The sequence below is a fragment of the Rhinatrema bivittatum genome, chromosome 1 (genome assembly GCF_901001135.1).
Source record: "Rhinatrema bivittatum chromosome 1, aRhiBiv1.1, whole genome shotgun sequence".
Lineage (NCBI taxonomy): Eukaryota > Metazoa > Chordata > Amphibia > Gymnophiona > Rhinatrematidae > Rhinatrema > Rhinatrema bivittatum.
This window is the reverse complement of record NC_042615.1, coordinates 537,227,286-537,247,359: the sequence shown is the minus strand read 5'-3', so window position 1 is coordinate 537,247,359 and position 20,074 is coordinate 537,227,286. Positions and strand designations below refer to the sequence as shown.

At 44.1% G+C, this 20,074-nt stretch overlaps 1 protein-coding gene across 4 annotated transcripts in view; it reads right to left on the bottom strand.

The window, feature by feature from the left end:
• PTBP3 (polypyrimidine tract binding protein 3) overlaps positions 1-20,074 on the bottom strand; it is a 389,014-nt gene that overhangs the window by 210,357 nt on the left and 158,583 nt on the right. For 3 of the 4 annotated variants that reach the window (XM_029614330.1, XM_029614322.1, XM_029614338.1), the window contains one exon: positions 19,544-19,619. The exons of the other annotated variant lie outside the window; for it this stretch is intronic. In XM_029614330.1, the coding sequence (XP_029470190.1) occupies positions 19,544-19,619 (76 nt within the window). The remainder of the gene's footprint in view (positions 1-19,543; positions 19,620-20,074) is intronic. 4 annotated transcript variants of the gene reach the window in all.

The following is a 20,074-nucleotide window of genomic DNA, read 5'->3' as shown; positions in this document are numbered from 1 at the left end:
GGGTCTAAGGGATACATGCCAGCCAAGGCCAGACCCCCTTTGAATGAGGCCTCCGGCGTATTCCATTCCAGATCGATTAACTGCTGAGCTACTTGTAGAAAGGGAAAATGGTGAGACGTTTGGCGCAGGCCCTCCAACAGGGGGTTCACTCTCGGTTCCCCTGGAGCGTCATGGCCCGGAAGAGCCAGGTCCGACAGGCATTGAGAGATCAGGCCTGGGAGATCCCCTCTCAAGAAGAAGCGCCTCATGGTCCGATATGGTTCAACCCCCGAGGGAAGTTCTCCCTCATCGGGGGACTAGTCTTCCTCAGGGCAATCTGAATCCCCAGAAGTGGGGGTCCCGGGTGGCACGTGGCCGTGCCTAGGCCTTGAGGGTCCAGGGGCCGGGTCATCTGGTATGTATGGACCCTCTCGGGGAGCAGCCTGCATTGAGACAAAAGCATGAATCCCCTTGAATAATTCCACCCAGGAGAGCGAAGCAGGATATGGTCTGAGGGGTACCAGGTCCCTCGGGGTCCCCGGCTGCCCACTACTGCCGGCTAGGTCCGGGGTGTTCCCTGAGGAACTGGCAAGTACGCTGGGCTGAGACCGGGCCTGGCCTGGAACTCCCAGGGCCTCTTCACATTGGGCACATAGGGAGTCTGCTTCCTCGCTCTGTGTAGCTCTGAGGTTGCATGCTGAGCAGAGGCTCATGCCTGATGTTGGAGGGGCCAGCTCCGCTGATGCCTGGGCTCTCTTACGCTCCATGTGTGTCTAGGAACGGACGCCCTAATGCCGTGCGCCTAACGCCGTGCGCGGAGCAGTGTGCGCCTAACAGCGTGCGGCTAACAAACCAGGCAAGAAAATGGCGACCTCCGTGGCGGATTGCCACCCAGGCAGACTCTGCAAAGCCTCACTTCCTCAGAGACCAAGTAAAGATGTATGCCTTACCTTGTCTTTGACGCTTCCCGGTTGCGACCCGGGCGGTCTCCGGCTGCGGGGAGAGAGGGTAAAGTACCATCACCGCCGCCTTCTAGGAAGTGCACCTGCTGCCTCTGGGCCGCACCCGAACTTGTCTCGCTCGGGGGCCAAGTCCTCGCCGGGACCGAGGCTGCCTCTATGCCGCGCCCGAGCCCTTCTCACTCGGGGGCTAGGTCCCTGCTGCGAGCCGGCCACCGGACCGAGGCACTCACCTCCGAGGGACCATGGAAATCGCCTCTGGAAACTGAACTGGGGGAGGGACCGACTGGTATCACCACAGGAGTGCAGGGCTCGTCTTCAGGTAGGTGTCGTCTATGAATTTAGTTGTGTAGAATTTGGAAACACGCTCAGCGAGCGTGAGGGAGCTCCAAACTGCTTTGGAGACTGAAATTACTGAATTGCTACACTTCCTGTGGGGGTATATGTACCCGTGCTGACGTCAGATCAGTCTCCAACTGCTAGCATGAGCACACTATATCCCACTTGTTTTGAGTCCATCTGCTACACACTAGGAAATTAGTAATTTATCCACATTAGCCACCATAGTATCATCAATACTTCTAACATACCAAACATCTAAATATTTGAGAACCCTGGCAGATCACTGAAAGATATTGTGACATGTCTTCCTTAACCATGTGAGTGTTCAGAGGATAAAACAAAGATTTGGTTCAGTTTATTTTAAAAGAAAATGGAGTCTATTATGTGCAAAAAAGCAGGCACGGAGACAAGAGAAATAAGGCTAACAGATCACTGGTATATACAGACAACTTAAATTCAAAATTTTTATAATGAAAGCCTGATATTGACAGCTTCTGGTAAATGGCTTGAGCTAGCAGCTCCAAAGCTAGATTTAACAAGAGAGGCGAAATCGGGCAACCTTGCATTGTTCTCCTATAGAGATCTACAGGACCAGAAAGGCACCTATTAATACAAAGTGTGCATGAAGGGGTATAAGAACCACTGGCAGTACTCTGATGTCACAAAACCCCCTCCGCAAGAACCCCTGTGTAGGATGCTCAGTCTATATGCAAAGCAGCCATTACTGAAATAGAGACAGGCCACATCAGCTGCACATACTGGGTCTCATGCATGTTCACAGCAAATTTGCTGATTTGTAAACAGTTCTCTGCAGACAGCAGGATTAATTAGCCATTGTACTATACTGTTATTATCAAGCTTAGATACTGAGAGACAAGGCTCTGATCAAGGTTTTAAAATGTCAATTCTTAGACCTCTCTGTAGCTTTTGACACAGTTAATCATCAGTCTAATCTCGACTGAAGGACGCCAGCCTGACAGGTACAGTTTTGAATTGGTTTACATCATTCCTGTCAGACAGTGCCGAGAAGGTTCAGATTGGTGCTGGCAGATCCGCCTTAGAAGATGATTATGACAAGGGTGCCTCTGGGGTTGACCTTATCAGTTATATTGTTTAACATATACATGTCCCCTACGTAAATTGCTATCTGGACTAGGACTGAATTACAAGTTATATGCAGACAATATTCAGTTTTTTGTAACTATAATGTTGACATGGGATGCCATTTGAGATGGTCTCAATCTGCCTTGCATCTGTTAAGTGATTGTTGTGGCATAACAAGCTTGCCCTTAATGTTGAAAACACAAATAATGATCTTAAGTAGAATGCCATTGCTGAATTTTTGTTTTCAGTTTTAAGCATCATGAGATATCAATCATGGGGCAGGTAAGGAATTTAAGTGTCATTTTAGACACCAATCTATCCATGCAGGCTCAGATTAAGTCTGTTGTAAAAGCTGCTTTTCTCAAATTGTGGATGCGTTGCCAGTTGAGACTTATTGAATCCTCATGATTTTCAGTCAGTGCTGCAAGTCCTCATCCTTTTAGGCTTATATTACTGAAACTATCTACACTAGGTTCTCAGAAAATTTCATTAGACCTCAAATTGTCCAAACTCTGCTGCCCATATTTTGAGTAGTACTAGCATCAGAGATCATAACTCGTTCTCCATGTGCTTCACTGGCTCTAGTGCAATGGAAGATTACATATGATAGCAATGCTCATTCATAAGCTCCTGAGCAGACATGCTTTCCACCCTGTATCCAGTCTCTCAATCCCAATCTGTTCCTTCAATCTCTCAATCCTCCTACCAGATTATTTCCTCACTCTTTCCACACAATCTCTCTCAATCCTCTCTCCCTGTTCCCACCTGTCTGACCTGCATCTCCCTCTCTCTCTAGCTCATACTCTTCCCAATGAGACTCATCTCCCAGTCTTTCAATCCTCCCAACCTGCCCCTACCAGTGTGTCTCAGCAGTCCTAGCATAACCTTCCCCAAACCCCACAAGAACAATGACAAGAGTGCAGCGGCTACATTAACTCTTCCTCACCACCACTTGTGCTACTTTGATACCCCTCTCATCTCTGCCCACCACCAGAATTCTCTCCTGCCCTCATACCCTTTTCTCTGTCCACACTCTCTCATACTCACTATCACCCTCTGACACTGCCCTCATGTGTCCTCTATGACTTTCACACGTATACCTTCTGCTATTACCACTTTTGGCTCTTACACATCCACCAACTCATCCCACATTCACCTCTTTTTGAAGTCACTCCTCCCAAAAGCATGCCTACCTTTTTGCACTGCCTACCCTAACCCCATATGTGCCTCAAATCCTTCCCCATCCAATCACCATATCTCTATCACCTCTACTCCCATCACACCTCTAGCTTTATTTCTCTCCCTTGCACCATCACCCTTTCTGGCTCTGTTACCCACCTTCTCTCCCCTTCATCCTCTCTAGCTCTCTCCTCCTTCCTTCCACCTTCACTACCTGTCACCCATTCTCACCCTCCCCCTTCCCTTTTATTCCCACTGGCTCTCTCATGCCCCCTGCCCACATCACCACCTCTGCCCCACCATGACAATTTCTATTTTTCCACCCTCACGCAATCACTGCTGACTTTTTCTTGCACACATATCTTGCCCCTGACTTTTAACACCCCTCTGCTGCTTTTTCCCCCACTGTTTTGAAACCTTTTATCCCATCCCTGCCTCTCTCTCATGGCCCCTCCACTCCCCCCCCCACTGCATAGCTGTCACTTAACACCATATCCCGGCTCTCTCCCCCTCTAGTTCCCCCATCCAAGCACTGGTACCTCCATACCTTTGCAGAACAGGTGGCAGCATGGACTTTGGTGAAGAATAAAGTGCCAGACCATCCAAACTGCAATACTGATTTCAGGAAGATGGGGAGGAAAATATTCACCCCCTCCCCCACCATCTTCCCCACAGCATAAGCTCCTCCTTGTGCTGTCCCCCCCCCCCCCCAACTCTTGCTGCATTCATTCATTTTCACGTTATTGCTCTCAGAAGCATTCATCCACTCTTACACCATTTCTCCTTCCATTCATACCCTTCTTCCCCATTCACTTCATGCAGTTTTCCCCAAAGTATTCATCAACTACATTCACCCCTTCTTCCCTCACCCCCTCTCTCTTGCCACAAATTATTCTTGGCCTGACTGGAGCTCTGGTGACTTCCTTCTCCCCTCTGCTGAATATCAAGTCCTGGGAGCATAGTAAGTTGCTGGGATTTGAGCTGTGTATGCTCCAGACCCTCCCCTCCAGACTGCAGCATAGCAAAGAGCCCTATATTCTCTACTCATCCCTGTTCTCTCCTCCCCCCACCATACACACACATACTCCACCTGCTGTCTGGAAAACCTTCTGCTCCCTGCTCTAGCTCCTCTCTTCTGTCTCTGCAGCAACTAGCAGCGACTAGAGGAACTGGAGCAGAATGGTTAGTCTATTTTATTCTATTGTGCTTCCTGCTCCAGCCCATCTCCTGTCCTCTGCAGTGCTGCTCAGTTGCCACGTGACCAGGAGGGAAAGCCACATTTTACACATGAAAGAGCCACATGTGGCTCCCGAGCCACAGGATGGTCACCCCTGCATTAGAACAATTTACCTACTTTATTATTAGTAAACACTGCTATACCACAAGCTACATCGCTGAAGGTGTTGCTATAACAGGAACAACTGGTGTGGATAGGGAGTCTAAATAGACCATATAGTCTTTTTTTACCATCATGTTTGTAGGTTTCTAATAGCTGCTGAAAACCCACAGCACCTTCCATTCCAATCTATAGTCTAGGTTTGGACTTCCTGCAGTCACATGTTTCATGACTCACTGATTTTATTTTTATTGAATAAACTTGTAAATACAAAATATAATAGCACAGAACCATAAACACACAAGAAATCATAACATTTCAATAATACATCATACATTAAATCCCCATCAATGACACCCAAAAGACTTATAAGCAAAATTCCACAGTAGTGAACCATCAGGACTAATAATTTTAGTAACTATAAGATAACGCAAATTGAAAAGTACAGGTACAAAATTATGTTTGACTCAAATCAGGACACCCCCTTTTATTTTAATCAATCCATAGAAGCCTTGCAAATCTAAATATCAGGATATGTGACCTGAGGAAAGCTGTTCTATTGCATAGGTATTCCATATATTCAATTGGTGCTCCAACAATAAAGTAGCTGGCTATAGGTTACTAATTTTATATACCTATGATATACCTGGTATGGAGATTAAATAATTGGCTCTATTAAACTTCTCTCTAAAGAGATGTGCAAATTTTTCAGATACTATCCTGTCAAATCAAGATTATTCCACAGTAAGTTTGCAGCTGAAATTTACAAGATACTTGACTGAAGCAAATACAGGCTGAGTTAATCAGATTCTTCCTCTATTCAGAGGGCCCAAAAAATATAAGGCAAAGTTTACACTTGCTGCTTTGTTTTCCATCTGAACCCAGTGCTTATTCAGATTCTCATTCAACTAGAAGACATTGCTCTTCAAAATAGCAGCCCAGTAATGAAAGCTAATCTGGCAGTGTCTGCTCTCCCTTTTTTTTTTTTTTTACACCGATATATAACACTCATTTACAGACAGTTTTTCCCTCACCAGGTAAAAGCCAATAATGCTTTATTGATTTCCCAGAACTTAAGTGTTTCAAACAAAAAATGTTATACAGAGAAGAATCAAGGCAGCTCTGTCACACCAAGAAATTTTATAATGTGGAAAAATTAAACCAATAAAACTTCTCTAGATTAGAGCAAAAAGACTCCAAGATACTTTATCAAGTATCCCCACCATCTAAAATGAAACTTTGCCTCTAATAGAGACTTTTGGTTTTAGAATACTTTGATCCTTAATATTTCAGTTTTACTTTCATTAATTTTATAACCTAATTTTATGAATTTCATAATTTCCATCAGGAATTTTAATGATTGTGTTGGGTTTCAAAACATCGTAACATCAATAATAATGCAATTGTTATTCAAACATTAGGCCTCCTCCGTAAGCCCACTGAACTCAGTAATTGTGGGAAGACCAGAAGAAACACAAACAGCGATGATAGAAAGTGATCGTGCCAGTTCCCCTATATCACTTGCTTTGAATCTTAGGGTTTGGTGGAAGCATCTCATCCATTTCATAAAGTCAAAACATTCATTAATCTGGAAAAGGAGCAGCATGTGATCAAATTTACAGATACAAAAATATTCAAAGTAGTTAAAACACAAGCAGACCGAGAGGAGCTGGGCATCTAAATGGCAGATGAATTTTAATGTGAACAAGTGTGAACAAGGGAATCCTAACTTTAGGTACACTCTGGGTTCTGCATTAGGAGTCATTATCCAGGAAAAGAACCTTGGGAGTCTATGTGAGCTATACCCTAGCTCAGCATGTGGCAGCATTCAACGCAACAAAATGTTAAAAATTATTCAGAAAGGAATGGCAAATAAAACTGTATATCACACCACCTCTGTGTATAGATCTATAGTGCAACCGGACCTTGAGTATTGTGCGAGGCTCTGATCACTCCATCTCAAGATACAGCAGAACTAGAAAAGGTAGAGAGATGGACAACAAAAATGATAAAGGGGGTGGAAGGGTTCTCTTACAAAATAAAGGCTAAACAAGTTAGGACTCTTCAACGTTTAAGGAGAAAGAGGGGATATGAAGGTGGTTTTAAAAAATTTGTGACAGGGTGGAACAGATAAAAAGGGAACAGTTATTACCCTTTCAAATAGTACTAGGACGACACTCCATTAAACTTGCAATTAACAGATTTAATCCTCATATGGGACCTTTGGGTAACACGTTACCCTTCTCTTCACATTTTGTGATATAACTCTAAGGTTTTAGTTTTGGATTTGTTTGTCGTCTCCCCCCCCCCCGGGTACTCTTATCCTAAAATCTGCTTGTTATTAAACACTGAAAATTATGAGCTAGCTAGTAAATTTATGATACTACACTGACAATTTAATAATGGGCTATGTGAGTTAAAGCAAATTGGAGAAATTTTTTTTTCACAAAGCAAGTTTGTTTACCATAAACTACATTCTCCATATACAACAGTATAAATTAGCCATGAGACATGACCATCTCCTTGGCTTAGTAGAGCTTTGGCTCCTGAGCATGTGCAGGCGCTCCAGCACAAAATATCGCCTTATAAACCCCTCTGTCAATATTAGAGTTAAATCTAGCTAGGTAGTAGACTCTCCAAGGAGGTAGGTGGGTATTAACCATGGCTAATTCATCCTGTTTACTGATAAAAATATTTATGGTAAGCAAACTTGCTTTTTCTGCGACAAGCAAGGCTGAATTAGCCATGACATACGGAAAGTCCCAGGCTGAGGACTGCAGTAAAGCACTTACTGGAAAGAAATCTGAACCCCCACCATGAGAGTAGACCACTGGCAAATAGGTTACAGCAAACCACTTGTCTAAAAATATTTTCTCTTCTGGATTGGTTTTCCAGACAGTAGTGGGATGAACAGGCAAGTCACAACTTTACAGATAACTGCAATGGAGACAGCTCTTAAGACAGCAACCAACTGTATGGCTCTGACTTGATGAGCCTTGAAAAATCTGTAACTGGAAGGCCAGTGAACGCACAATTTGTGTGCGATTCAGCTCGCTAGCCAGCTGGACAAGGAACAAATGGCCACTGCTGCCCATAGACCAATGGGTTCGTAGAACACAGACAGCTGAGAAGTCTTGACAATGTGGTAGAGCTCTCCTTCGGTAATATGGCATTGCTCTCTCAGAAGAACAAATGAAGGGATTTCTGTTCTCAGTGCAGATGGCACGATTTTAGTGAAACAGACCACTTGAGGAGAAATTAAAGATAAATGTGATACACCCTTCTGTTATGAAAGGACCGCAGTCACCAACTCGTCTAAGTTGAAGAGCTAGGTAAAATATTTTAAGAGTCTAACTTTTGTAGCTTGATTCTGTAAGACAAAAGGTTCTGGAACTGGAAGTTTAACATAGCAGTTTGTAATCCACGAAAGGACATCGCCACCTGTCCCATGACTTTTTACTTTTCCTAGAAGCCTCTCATGAGGAACTTTGTCAAACGCCTTCTGAAAATCCAAATACACTACATCTACAGGTTCACCTTTATCTACATATTTATTAACCCCTTCAAAAAAGTGAAGCAGATCTGAGGCAAGACTTACCTTGGGTAAAGCCAGCTTTGTTCCATTAAACCATGTCTTTCTATATATTCTGTGATTTTGATCTTTGGAACACTTTCCACTATTTTTCCTGGCATTGTAGTCAGTCTAACTGGTCTGTAGTTTCCCAGATCGCCCCGAAGTCCTTTTTAAATATTGGGGTTAGATTAGCCACCCTCCAGTCTTCAGGTACAATGGATGATTTTAATGATAGGTTACAAATTTTTACTAATAGGTCTAAAATTTCATTTTTGAGTTCCTTCAGAACCCTGGGGTGTACACCATCCGGTCCAAATGATTTACTCCTCTTCAGTTTGTTAATCAGGCCTACCACATCTTCTAGGTTCACTGTGATTTAGTTCAGTTCATCTGAATCAATACCCATGAAAACCTTCTCTGGAACAGATATCTCCCCAACATCCTCTTCAGTAAACACCGAAGCAAAGAAATCATTTAATCTTTCTGCGATGGCCTTATCTTCTCTAAGTGCCCCTTTAACCTCTCGATCATCTAACAGTCCAAGTGATTCCCTCACAGGCTTTCTGCTTCGGATATATTTTTTAAAGTTTTTACTGTGTGTTTTTGCCTCTACGGCCAACTTCTCTTAGCCCGACTTATCAATGTTTTACATTTAACTTGCCAATGCTTATGCTTTATCCTATTTTCTTCTGTCGGATCCTTTTCAATTTTTGAATGAAAATTTTTTGGCTAAAATAGCCTCTTTCACCTCACCTTTTAACCATGCCAGTAATCATTTTGCCTTCCTTCCACCTTTCTTAATGTGTGGAATACATCTGGTCTGTGCTTCTAAGATGGTATTTATTTATTTTAGCGATGTCCATTCCTCTTGCACACTTTTTACTTTTGTAGCTGCTCTTTCAGTTTTTTTCTATTTTTCTCATTTTATTAAAGTTTCCCTTTTGAAAGTTTAATGCTAGAGCCATGTATGTACTTACTGTCCCCCCTACCAGGATGTGTCCAATGATATTTAATGTTCTTCTGAGGAATGCTGTAATTTCCCTCAAGTCCTGTCAACTTTATAATGTGGCTTTGCGACAGGTCCGTGTACACAGACATCCTGGTCTGCCCAATGTCAACTATTTTCTGTTTTGGCCACCTGCGCTATCATCTCCTTCACAGTGTATCGATGAAAGCAAACTACTATATCTCAACTTCGGTTAGCCAGTGGGGATGCAATGCTCAATGAGCTCTATCAAGCTGGATATCGGGAATGGTGAAGCCCAGGCTCAAGACTGGAGGTTCTTAGCAAGTGTTGGCAAAAGCGCGTGATTTCTTTAAAGTCCTCATTACCTGGAGATTCCTTGATGCCCCGGAATTGTAAATTACTCCTGCGTGCTCTGTTTCTCAGGTCAGCTAGTTTCAGTCTTAGCGTCTGATTGTCCTCTTGTAAGTCTTCGCAGGTGGATTTTAATTTTTCAGAAAGTTCAGTCTGGCAATCGAGCCTCGCATCCATCTCGTCCACCAGACAGCCCACTGAGGCCAGCTCCTCTCGCATCTCATCCATAGGCTCTATTATCTCTTGACAATAGAGTTTAATATCTTTACACAGGCTGATCGCATAAGTGGTGCCAATTCAATGTAGATAGGAGGATCAGGGAGCTCTGTGTCCTCTACAATTGGCACTTCAGCACCATATTGGATATAGCTCACCCCTTCATCGCATACCTCAGTAGTGCTCTCTGTGCCCTTGCAATAAGAAAAGCAGCGAAAGTAGATATTTTTCTTCTTGGAGGCCATGATGGAGTGCTTTAGACTCAATATCTGTACCTGATGTTTGAGAATATGCTCAAGAATATCTGTGATTGTTATGGATTATTGAGACTGCTCCGGGAGCTCACAAGTCAGGCTGCCATCCTCAATGTCACTTCCTCCTCCACCTGTTTACCTTTTAATCTACCAAGGTAACACTATTACAGAGGGCTAGTATTAACAGGTTCTCTGTACTCAATAAATGACAGCACTACTCCTCCATTTGCCTTTGTGTATCAGCATAGTTCACAAAAGGAAGGGTAGAGTTCAGCCGTACCCTCCTGGCCCTTCATTGCCGGTTATAAGGCCAATAGACTACCGCCCAACATCTGTGCCAGGGATCTGTTGAGGTATCTGTTGAGGTGCATGAGGAGATGAAGGCAATCATAGTGGATAATACTTTAAAATCATCAGCTCAGTGTGCTGTAGCAGTCAAAAAAGCAAATAGAATGTTAGAAATTATTAGGTAGGGAATGGTTAATAAAACGGAAAATGTCATAATGCCTCTGTATCGCTCCATGGTGAGACTACACCTTGAATACTGTGTACAATTCTGGTCGCCACATCTCAAAAAAGATATAGTTGTGATGGAGAAGGTACAGAGAAGGGCAACCAAAATGATAAAGGGGATGGAACAGCTCCCCTATGAGGAAAGGCTGAAGAGGTTAGGGCTGTTCAGCTTGGAGAAGAGACGGCTGAGGGGGGATATGGTAGAGATCTTGAACGAGTAGATGTGAATCGGTTATTTACACTTTCAAATAATAGAAGGACTAGGGGACATTTCATGAAGTTAGCAAGTAGCACATTTAAGACTAATCGGAGAAAATTCTTTCGCTCAACGCACAATAAAGCTCTGGAATTTGTTGCCAGAGGATGTGGTTAGTGCAGTTAGTGTAGCTGGGTTCAAAAAAGGTTTGGATAAGTTCTTGGAGGAGAAGTCCATTAATGGCTATTAATCAATTTTACTTAGGGAATAGCCACTGCTATTAACTGCACCAGTAGCATGGGATCTTTAGTGTTTGGGTAATTGCCAGGTTCTTGTGGCCTGGTTTTGGCCTATGTTGGAAACAGGATGCTGGACTTGATGGACCCTTGGTTTGACCCAGCATGGCAATTTCTTATGTTCTACTAGAGAGCTCCACACATCATATCACAACACACTAATATTCAATTGTACACACATGTTTATTCAAACAAATAACATGAGCACCTATCTATACAAAAATACTAACTAACCCATTCATACTGTCACATCCACACCATGCATCATTAAAATAATCCACAAATGCAGAACGTATCCCCCCAATTTGTTAATCCAAAACAGCAGTGAACCATTACCAATTACCCAACAAAATGGTTATGCATACAATATTGACAGTACAATATATAAAATATTATTCCTTAAATCAAACATACTCAATTGTTCTTACTGATCATATTAACTAGAATAATGTTACATGTATAAACTTTTAATCTTCATATTCATTAGTCAATTATCCTCTATCAAGTTCCCACTTGTGGAGTGGATGGTGTCGATACCTCGGATTAAAAACAGCTGAATGGACCGAGTGGGAACTTGATCGAGGATAAATGACTAATGAATATGAAGATTAAAAGTTTATACATGTAACATTATTCTAGTTAATATGATCACTAAGAACAATTGAGTATCAGTTTGATTTAAGGAATAACAATATTTTATATAATGTACTGTCAACATTGTATGCATAGCCATTTTGTTGGATAATTGGTAATGGTTCACTGCTGTTTTGGATTAACAAATTGGGGGGATATGTTCTGCATTTGTGGATGATTTTTATGATTGCATGGTGTGGATGTGATAGTATGAATGGGTTAGTTAGTATTTGTCTAGATAGGTGCTCATGTTATTTGTTTGAACAAACATGTGTGTACAATTGAATATTAGTGTGTTGTGATATGATGTGTGGAGTTCTCTAGCAGTGTTACCTTTTAATCTAGCCACTCCCCACTCATGCATTTCGCTTCCAGTCCAGTACCCTTCTCTATTTCCTACATCAGACAACTTCATGTTTCCATACCTTTTCCCACTTAGCACCTCATCCTTAGATCAAGCTCCCCCCATCAAATTACAGCACATGCCAACAGTGTCTTGTTTTATGGTCCAATTGAAAACCCATGTATTCAAATGCACCTTCCCAGCTGCCTAGCATCCCCTCTGTAATGAAAACAAAGAAACACAGAACATGATGGCAGCTAAGGATTGCAAGATCCACCTAGTCTGCTTAATTTGCTTTCTTTTGCAGAGGTCACAGAACCCATTTGATCTCTGGTTTCCCCTTCAATTCTTCACAAATAAGGATCCCCTGTGCCTATCCAATGCTTTCTTAAATTCTGTAACAGTTTTGGCCTCAACCACCTTTATTGGGAGTCTATTCCATACATACACTATTTATGTGAAGAAATTTTCACGTTTCTCCTGAGTCTACCCCTTTAAGCCTCAACCTTTTGACTAGCTTTTCCCTGAAAAATATTTGCTTCTTATAAATTATACAAGCACAAAACATTTTCCTCACTGATTTTGTATTGCTTTTACCACTGTTTAATTTTATGACTAACACATTAGGGAGTGGATAAGCAAGTTTACTTACAATAAATGGTGCTTTCCGTAGATAGCAGAATCAATTAGCCATGCTTTCTGGATATCCACTAGGAGACTACCTCCACGGAGCTTCCAAAAGATCACAGAGCTTTGCTCTGTGCAGCTGCACTGTCTTTCCCCATGCGGCACCATTCTCCTCAGTCCATGAAGTCAATAGCATGAAAAAAGGTTTTGTTTTTTTTGCAAGGCTATCCAGGGAGGTGGACAGGCCAGCATGGCTAATTCATCCTGCTATCTACGGAAAACATTTAGGTAAGCAAACTTGCTATTTTCCCAGTCGATAAGCAGGCTGAATTAGCCATGCTTTCTGGGAGCCCCCAACTAATGATATAGAGTTGCAGACCGATGTTAGGGTTAATAATGAGCCCGCAAGTTCGGCTTCTGCAGTGTTGTGGTGTGGGCAGCCCTCAAAGCTCGATAAAGGAAGGAGAATTGCCTTGCCCAGGGCCGCATTTGAAGAAGCCTGTTGATCCAGGCAGTAGTGCAATGTGAAGGTATGCAACAAAGACCAAGTGGCAGCTCTGCAAATGTCCGGTAATGGAACATCTTGAAGATGGGCTATCCAAGCAGGTAACACCCTCACTTGGTGGGCCTTTGGATTCCCTGCGAGGGCATCAGATCATAAGGAGTAGCAGAAAACTATGCACTATGATATTCAGTTAGATAAGGTCCATTTTGCCATGGGACGGCCCAGAGCGTTCGGGTTGAAGGACACAAATAACTGACACTGTTGTCTGTGTCCGACGCTTGTAATAAGCTAGCGCATGTTTGCAGTCTAGTGTGTGTAGCAACCTCTGTCTGTGTGCGGCTTCGGAAAAACGTTGTCAGGGTTATAGTCTGAGGTGGAATGCAGAAACCACCTTTGGCAATAAAGTTGGATGCATCCTTAGTATCACTGTCCTGATGAAACTGCAGGTAAGGAGAATAGTGAACTAAGGCCTGTAGCTCACTAACCTGCCTGGCAGAGGTTATTGCTACCAGGAAAAGCACCTTCCATGTAAGGTATTTTATGTGGCAGCTCTGTAAGGATTCTGACTGAGGTAGGATAAGCTGTTCCAGGACTATAATTGAGGTTCCATGGCACCGGGGCTTCGCCACCGGTGGTCATAACCTGAGGAGTCCTGTCATGAAACGAGTGACCAAGGGGTGGTGCGAGACTGGTAGGCCATTGTGCAGATGATGATAGGCCTCAATTGCACTGAGATGGACTCTGAGGGACGTCGTTGCTAGTCCCAAGTGAAAAGTGAGTGCAGATATTGCAATAGCAACTGTGGTGAGCAGGAAAAGGGGTCAATGTCCCGCCCTCTGCACCAGATCCCGTATCTAGTCCATTTGTTCTGATAGTTCTTTCTAGTAGACGACACAAGGATGTCCTGAATTTCCCTTGGGATCTGCCAGTTGATCAAAACCACCCTTTTAACCTCCAGGTAGTAAGGATTAGGGAGGTCTGCATAAGATGGAGAAGGAAGCCATTGTCCTGAGTCAGAAGGTCCACTGTCAGGAAGGAGGGGAGGTGCCACAGAGTCTTATTAGTTATGCGTACCAGGGGTGTATGGGCTACACTGGGGGGAGATAAGAATTACATCCGCCACATCCTCCATGCACTTCTGAATCGTCCTTGACAGAAGAGAAATTTGGGGATAAGCGTAAAATAGAAATCCTATCCATGGAATGAGAAAGGCATCTGGAGCTTATCTTTCTCTGCTTGGGTAGACAGAGCAGAAATTGTTCACCTTTCTGTTAACTACTGTCGCGAAGAGGTCCATGCAGAGGATCTCCCACTCCTGGAATAAGCTGTCTGCTACTTCCTGGTGAAGAGCCCATTCATGAGGGTGGAAAATTCTGCTCAGATAGTCTCCCCTGGAGTTGGCTACTCCGGGTTAGTATGTGGCTTGCAGGGAGATGGATCGCCTCTCCGTCCATTCCAGGATTGCCAAGGCTTCTCAGCAGAGGTTCGAGGAACTAGACCCTCCTTTGTTGATGTAGAACATGGCCACTTGATTGTCCGTGTGGATCAAGACTACTTTGCCGCAAAGTAGGTGACTGAAGGTGCAGAGTGCATTTATCACCCGCAGCTCCAGAAAGTTGATCTGCTGAGATTGCTCCCACAGTGACCAGAGCCCTGTGTTTGCAGGGGTCCTAGGTGTGCTCCCCAGCCCTTGGTGAAAGTGTCCGTGGTGAGAATGAACCGATGCGATGGAGGACAGCATGGCATTCCCTTCACCAGGGGGGCTGGGGCCAACCACCAAAGGTCCTTCTGCATGGAGGGTGGTGCATCGTACCGTTCGGGAGAATGAATGGACGGATGAACTGTATCCACTGCTACTTGAGGCCCCACTGCAGGCGTCACATATGAAGACAAGTGTGAAGGACCACGTATATGGCCGCCGCCATGTGGCCTAGGAGTATTAGGATTCAACGGGCAAAAAGGCACCTGCTTCGTATTAGCTGTGTCACTAAAGACTGAAGTGTTTCGGCTCGGTTGGATGGTAGGAACACTTTCCTCACTGTTGTGTTAATCACTGCCCCAATGAATTGGAGCAGCTGTGTGGACTGAAGGCTGGACTTCTTGTAGTTTACTAGGAATCCCAGGGCCTCTAAGCACTGGATGGTTGAGATCAGATGTTATTGCAATTGGGAGGCACTCGACGCAACTATTAGCCAGTTGTCCAGATAAGGAAGCAGGGCATCCAGCTGTTTCCCTAAGTGGGCCAACCACTACTGCCAGACACTTCATAAACACTCTGGGCACGGAAAGTCTAAAGGGGAGGACTTTGTATTGGTAATGACAAGCATTCACCTGGAAAATAGGTAACACGAGGACCCAGGTTGCATCAGAATGTGGGAGTAAGCATCCTTTAGGTGCAGTGAGCACATCCAATGGTTGGGCTGAAGGAACGCAGAATAGCCTGGAGAGATGTCATTTTGAATTTCTCCCTCTGTAAAACCTTGAGGGACCTCAAGTCCAGGATAGGATGGCGTCCCCCATTTTTCTTGGGAATGAGGAAATATTGGGAGTAAAACCCCTCATTCCGTTCGTGGATGGGCACCTGCTGGAAGGAATGGTGTTCGAGGAGAGATCGAACTTAGGCCTGGATCAGGGCCGTCTGGTGTTTGAACCCTGGACATCCCACCAGGTGCAGAAGATTTGCTTTTGAAGTTGAGGGAGTAGCTCAAGAGCTGTAGTAAAAGGATATTCTTTCCCCCACTAGCAGATATGGCAAAGGCCCTGGCACACTCAAAACCTTGTTGCCCTTTCGGCTCGGTGGGCTGAGGCAGGTGTCACAGCACCCATGGTCTGCCCCAATTTGAAGGCTGCTGTGGCTGTTGCCTACTGGGCTGGTAGGTAGGGAAGGGCCTGAACTGGCGCCTGCGTTGATACAAGCGCCAGTAACTGGAAGGGTACTGTCTGCTTGTACTCTGCTGTTCTCCCGGAGATGGGAGAGAAAGGACCGCCACGTTCTGCTCTTTCCTTTGCATGAAAGGTCTGCAAGCTTTTGGTGGACATTATTGCATATGGTGCTGGCTCTCAGCCAAGCCAGCCATCATGCCACGATTCCTCCCACTGACATCCGGGCTGACGTATCAAAGGCTTCATAGATTGATTGAAGCAAGTGTCTCAGGCCTTCCTCTAGAACAGTGAATGGCTGCGGGGGAGTTCCGTCCGAAGCAGTGGGGCTTTATGGACTGTAGGCACTCATACAGATACCAAGTGATATAAAATTGGTGCTACTGTACCTTCGCATTCAGCATGCTCGCCTGGTATGTCTGCTTCCCAAAGACATCTAGATATTTACAGTCCTTGCCCAGTGGGGTGTTGGAGTGGAGACTAGTCTTTTTGGAGTGCTTCCTTGTGGACTTCATAACCACCGAGGCATGTGGGAGCTGCACCGTATTGTAATAAGGGGACCGTCTCATTCGGAATTTCAGGTCTGTCTCTCGAGGTGAGCCGAACCGAGAATGGAGAATCCCAAGCCTTCACCATTACTGCATCCAAAACCGCATGGGACGGCAAGGTGGTGGGCTCTGCTGGAACCTCAAGTGTTTTTAGAATGCCTATAACCTCTGCCCGAGGGTCCAGGATATTCTTTGTTTTGACGCCTAGCCAAAAAGCCCTCTTTTTCCACAAATTTTGAATATGAAAGATCTTCCAGGGGAGAGGAGGGCTCCAGCTGCCCCTCCAGTGGGTCTGAGGAAATCTCCATGGAGGAAGGAGGGGAATCCTCTGGTACCATATCTGGCTGAGGTGACAGAGGGATGCTCATCATGGTGCTCCACTGGGGAGCGCTCCCTGGGAGATAATGGAGAATTGCTCAGTCTTGTGGGGTGGTCCGGAAGAAAGCCCAACAAATCCCCATCTGCAACCTCCCATGTGCGACACTAGCGAAGTTCTATCCAATTCCATACATCGCCTTACTCTTGGTGGGAACTGCTGCCCAAAGGATGTCCAAAGGCAGACCATGGGCATAGTGCCCCGTGTGCTCTTCCAATCGAGAAGATGTGTCGCTTTTGCAGGGGCTCTTGTAATTGGAGGAAAGTCCTCTTGCATTTGGAGATGGAGGATAGGTCTGAGAAAACTTGCTTGGATGAGCTCGAAGATAGATGCTCCGAAAGTAGTTCAACATCCAACATCTTCATCTCTAAACATGGTGAAGTAAAATGCTGGTCTTCTGGTGGGCACCTTTTGTGGTGGAGAGACTCTACAGCTGCCAGGTGCTTCGATGTTTATGCATCGGCTGCTGCTGGTAGCGTCAAGCATTCCTCGTGTCGACTGTGTCGCGGTGTCCTGCGTCAGGCAGGAAGAATGGTGTTGAACCAGTAGTGACAGACACCTCCTTGCGTCGATCGTTCTTGGGCCTCGCTACAGACACATGCGCTGACTGTGCAGATGGCACTGGTCTAGCCTCCTTTACTAACACACTTGTGTATCTGTGCGATGCATCTGCCAACATATGCCACTTCTTCCCCTCATGGGGTCTGTCTCGTACCTCCGGTGTTTTGCCTGTTGTGCCCAACGGTCCTAGGGGCTGTAGTGAGGATGCCCTCTTGGCCTTGGCCAGCTTTTCTCCACGAGGACCTGGCGATGAATGAGAAGAGCACTGGTCTGAGCCCCCTTCCTTCAGCATGGCAATATTCTGGACTCTCTACCTCTGGGCCCGGTGGGACATTCAGCCGCAATGGCGACAGCTGGCCTGGTTGTGGTCCGAGCCCAGGCATATGTAGCAGTGACTGTGGCCATCTGTGGCAGACAATTTTGCCCACTGGCAAAATTTGAACGCTGGAGCACATGGAGGCATGGTGGTAGAAGTAGACGGGGAGAGATTGTGGTTGAAAAAACCCACAAAAAATAATCGCAAAAGACTCAACTCTGAAAAATTGGAACTGAAAGGGATCTCTTGGAAGCCCTGCATGTGGTCGCAGCATGGAGAAAAAAAAAGAAGACAGGAAAACTGTGCCGTGCAGGAAAGACAGTGCAGCCATACAGAGCAAAGCTCTGTGATCTTTTGGAAGCTCTGTGGACGCCCAAGAAAGCATGGCTAATTTAGCCTGCTTATCGGCGGGAACATAGAATATATGCCATGTAGCATTTTTGATTGAGAATGAGGTAGTTAGAGCAGATCTACCTCTCAGTCTAGTATACTTGTCTGCTGACAGTTATTTTATTTATTTATTTATTTATACGTTTTTATATACCGAGGTTCTGGTAACAATGTTACTAATCACTTCGGTTTACATATAACATAGAACAGACTTAACTTGTTTGTCTTACAGAGAACAAGGAGGAGCAAGGAACTGGGATAAAGTATTAACTTAGATTAAATAACCTATGACATTAAGAAAAACATCATTATAAAATGAAATTTAACATATTAGCGATTGGGATCAATCAAGTAACAAGCGGTCGATCGAAAGAGTTCTATGATTATTAAGCAGTTGGTCGAACATTTGAGTTGGCCATGGAGGGAGAATGATTGGTAGTGTCCAGCTCAGGCGTAGGCTTGGATGAAGAGCCAGGTCTTGAGTCTTTTTTTAAAGGTAAGAGGGCATTGTTCGAGCCTAAGGTCTGATGGGAGAGAGTTCCATTGGTTAGGGCCGGCTGTGGAGAAGGCTCTTTTGTTTGAAGATATTTTGATTTATGACTTATGAATGATTATGTTTTCCACATAGAACGTTGAATGCGGATATTATTTTTTAAATGGGCAAGAATGCCATTTAAAAACTGGTCTAAACAAACATGTACAATAGGGAAAACCTATCACAAACCCTATGTAATTAACTGGCTCAATCTAACAAACTTTTTCAACTTACTCTTCAACACTGCCCGTATCAGTTGAGTTTATGGGTAAAGGTTAGACTAAGTGTCCCTATATCATCTTTATTATCCAAATAGAAGAATCTAACAACTAGAGTTTCCTCTATGGGCAACGTAAAACCTCAATGATTTACTAAATCAAGGAAATGTGTACACAGTGCTATTATGCTAGCATGTTGAAAGCTACAAGATTAGTTTACACTGCATATAGCACTAAGTCTATCAACACAAACAAAAAAGTTGAGAAAATTATTTTCCAAAATGTGTTTCAATTTAAGACCAGCAAAGCCCAGCTTGCTAGATTTTTAAGATAATCTCACTATACCTGTAGTCGGAGTAGAATTGCTCATGATAAAAGGCCCGTTAGCGATACCAGAAGAAAGTAGCTCATCAGATCCCCGCTAAAAAACAAAAAAGTGTAAATGATCAGTAAAAGTAGTATATTTAATGCTGTCATTTATTAATTGTGGTTTTAATAAAATTTATGCTTTCCTGGGTATAATTTTAAGGACAAAGTTTTTCAAGTGAAAAAAAAGTGTGGAACAAATGCAAGCACTAACACAAAGAAATCAAGTTCACACCTTTTGGAAATAAAGGACAGCGTCCCAGTACAATTCAAGTCTTCAAACCCTTGAAACATGAGCTTTGCTATAGTGCTATTTAACACTGGGGTCCATAAAAACCTAGATGTCTTGACCTGTAGAGAAGACCCCATTAACAAACAAACAAAAAAAGCACAAGCTCAATGAAGTTTTCCAAAAAAATATTAAATATGCCACATTGATAGTTCTACTTTATTTAAAAGCTTTTATATTACACGTATTGTGAAACCCAAGCTAAGCAGATCACATCTTAA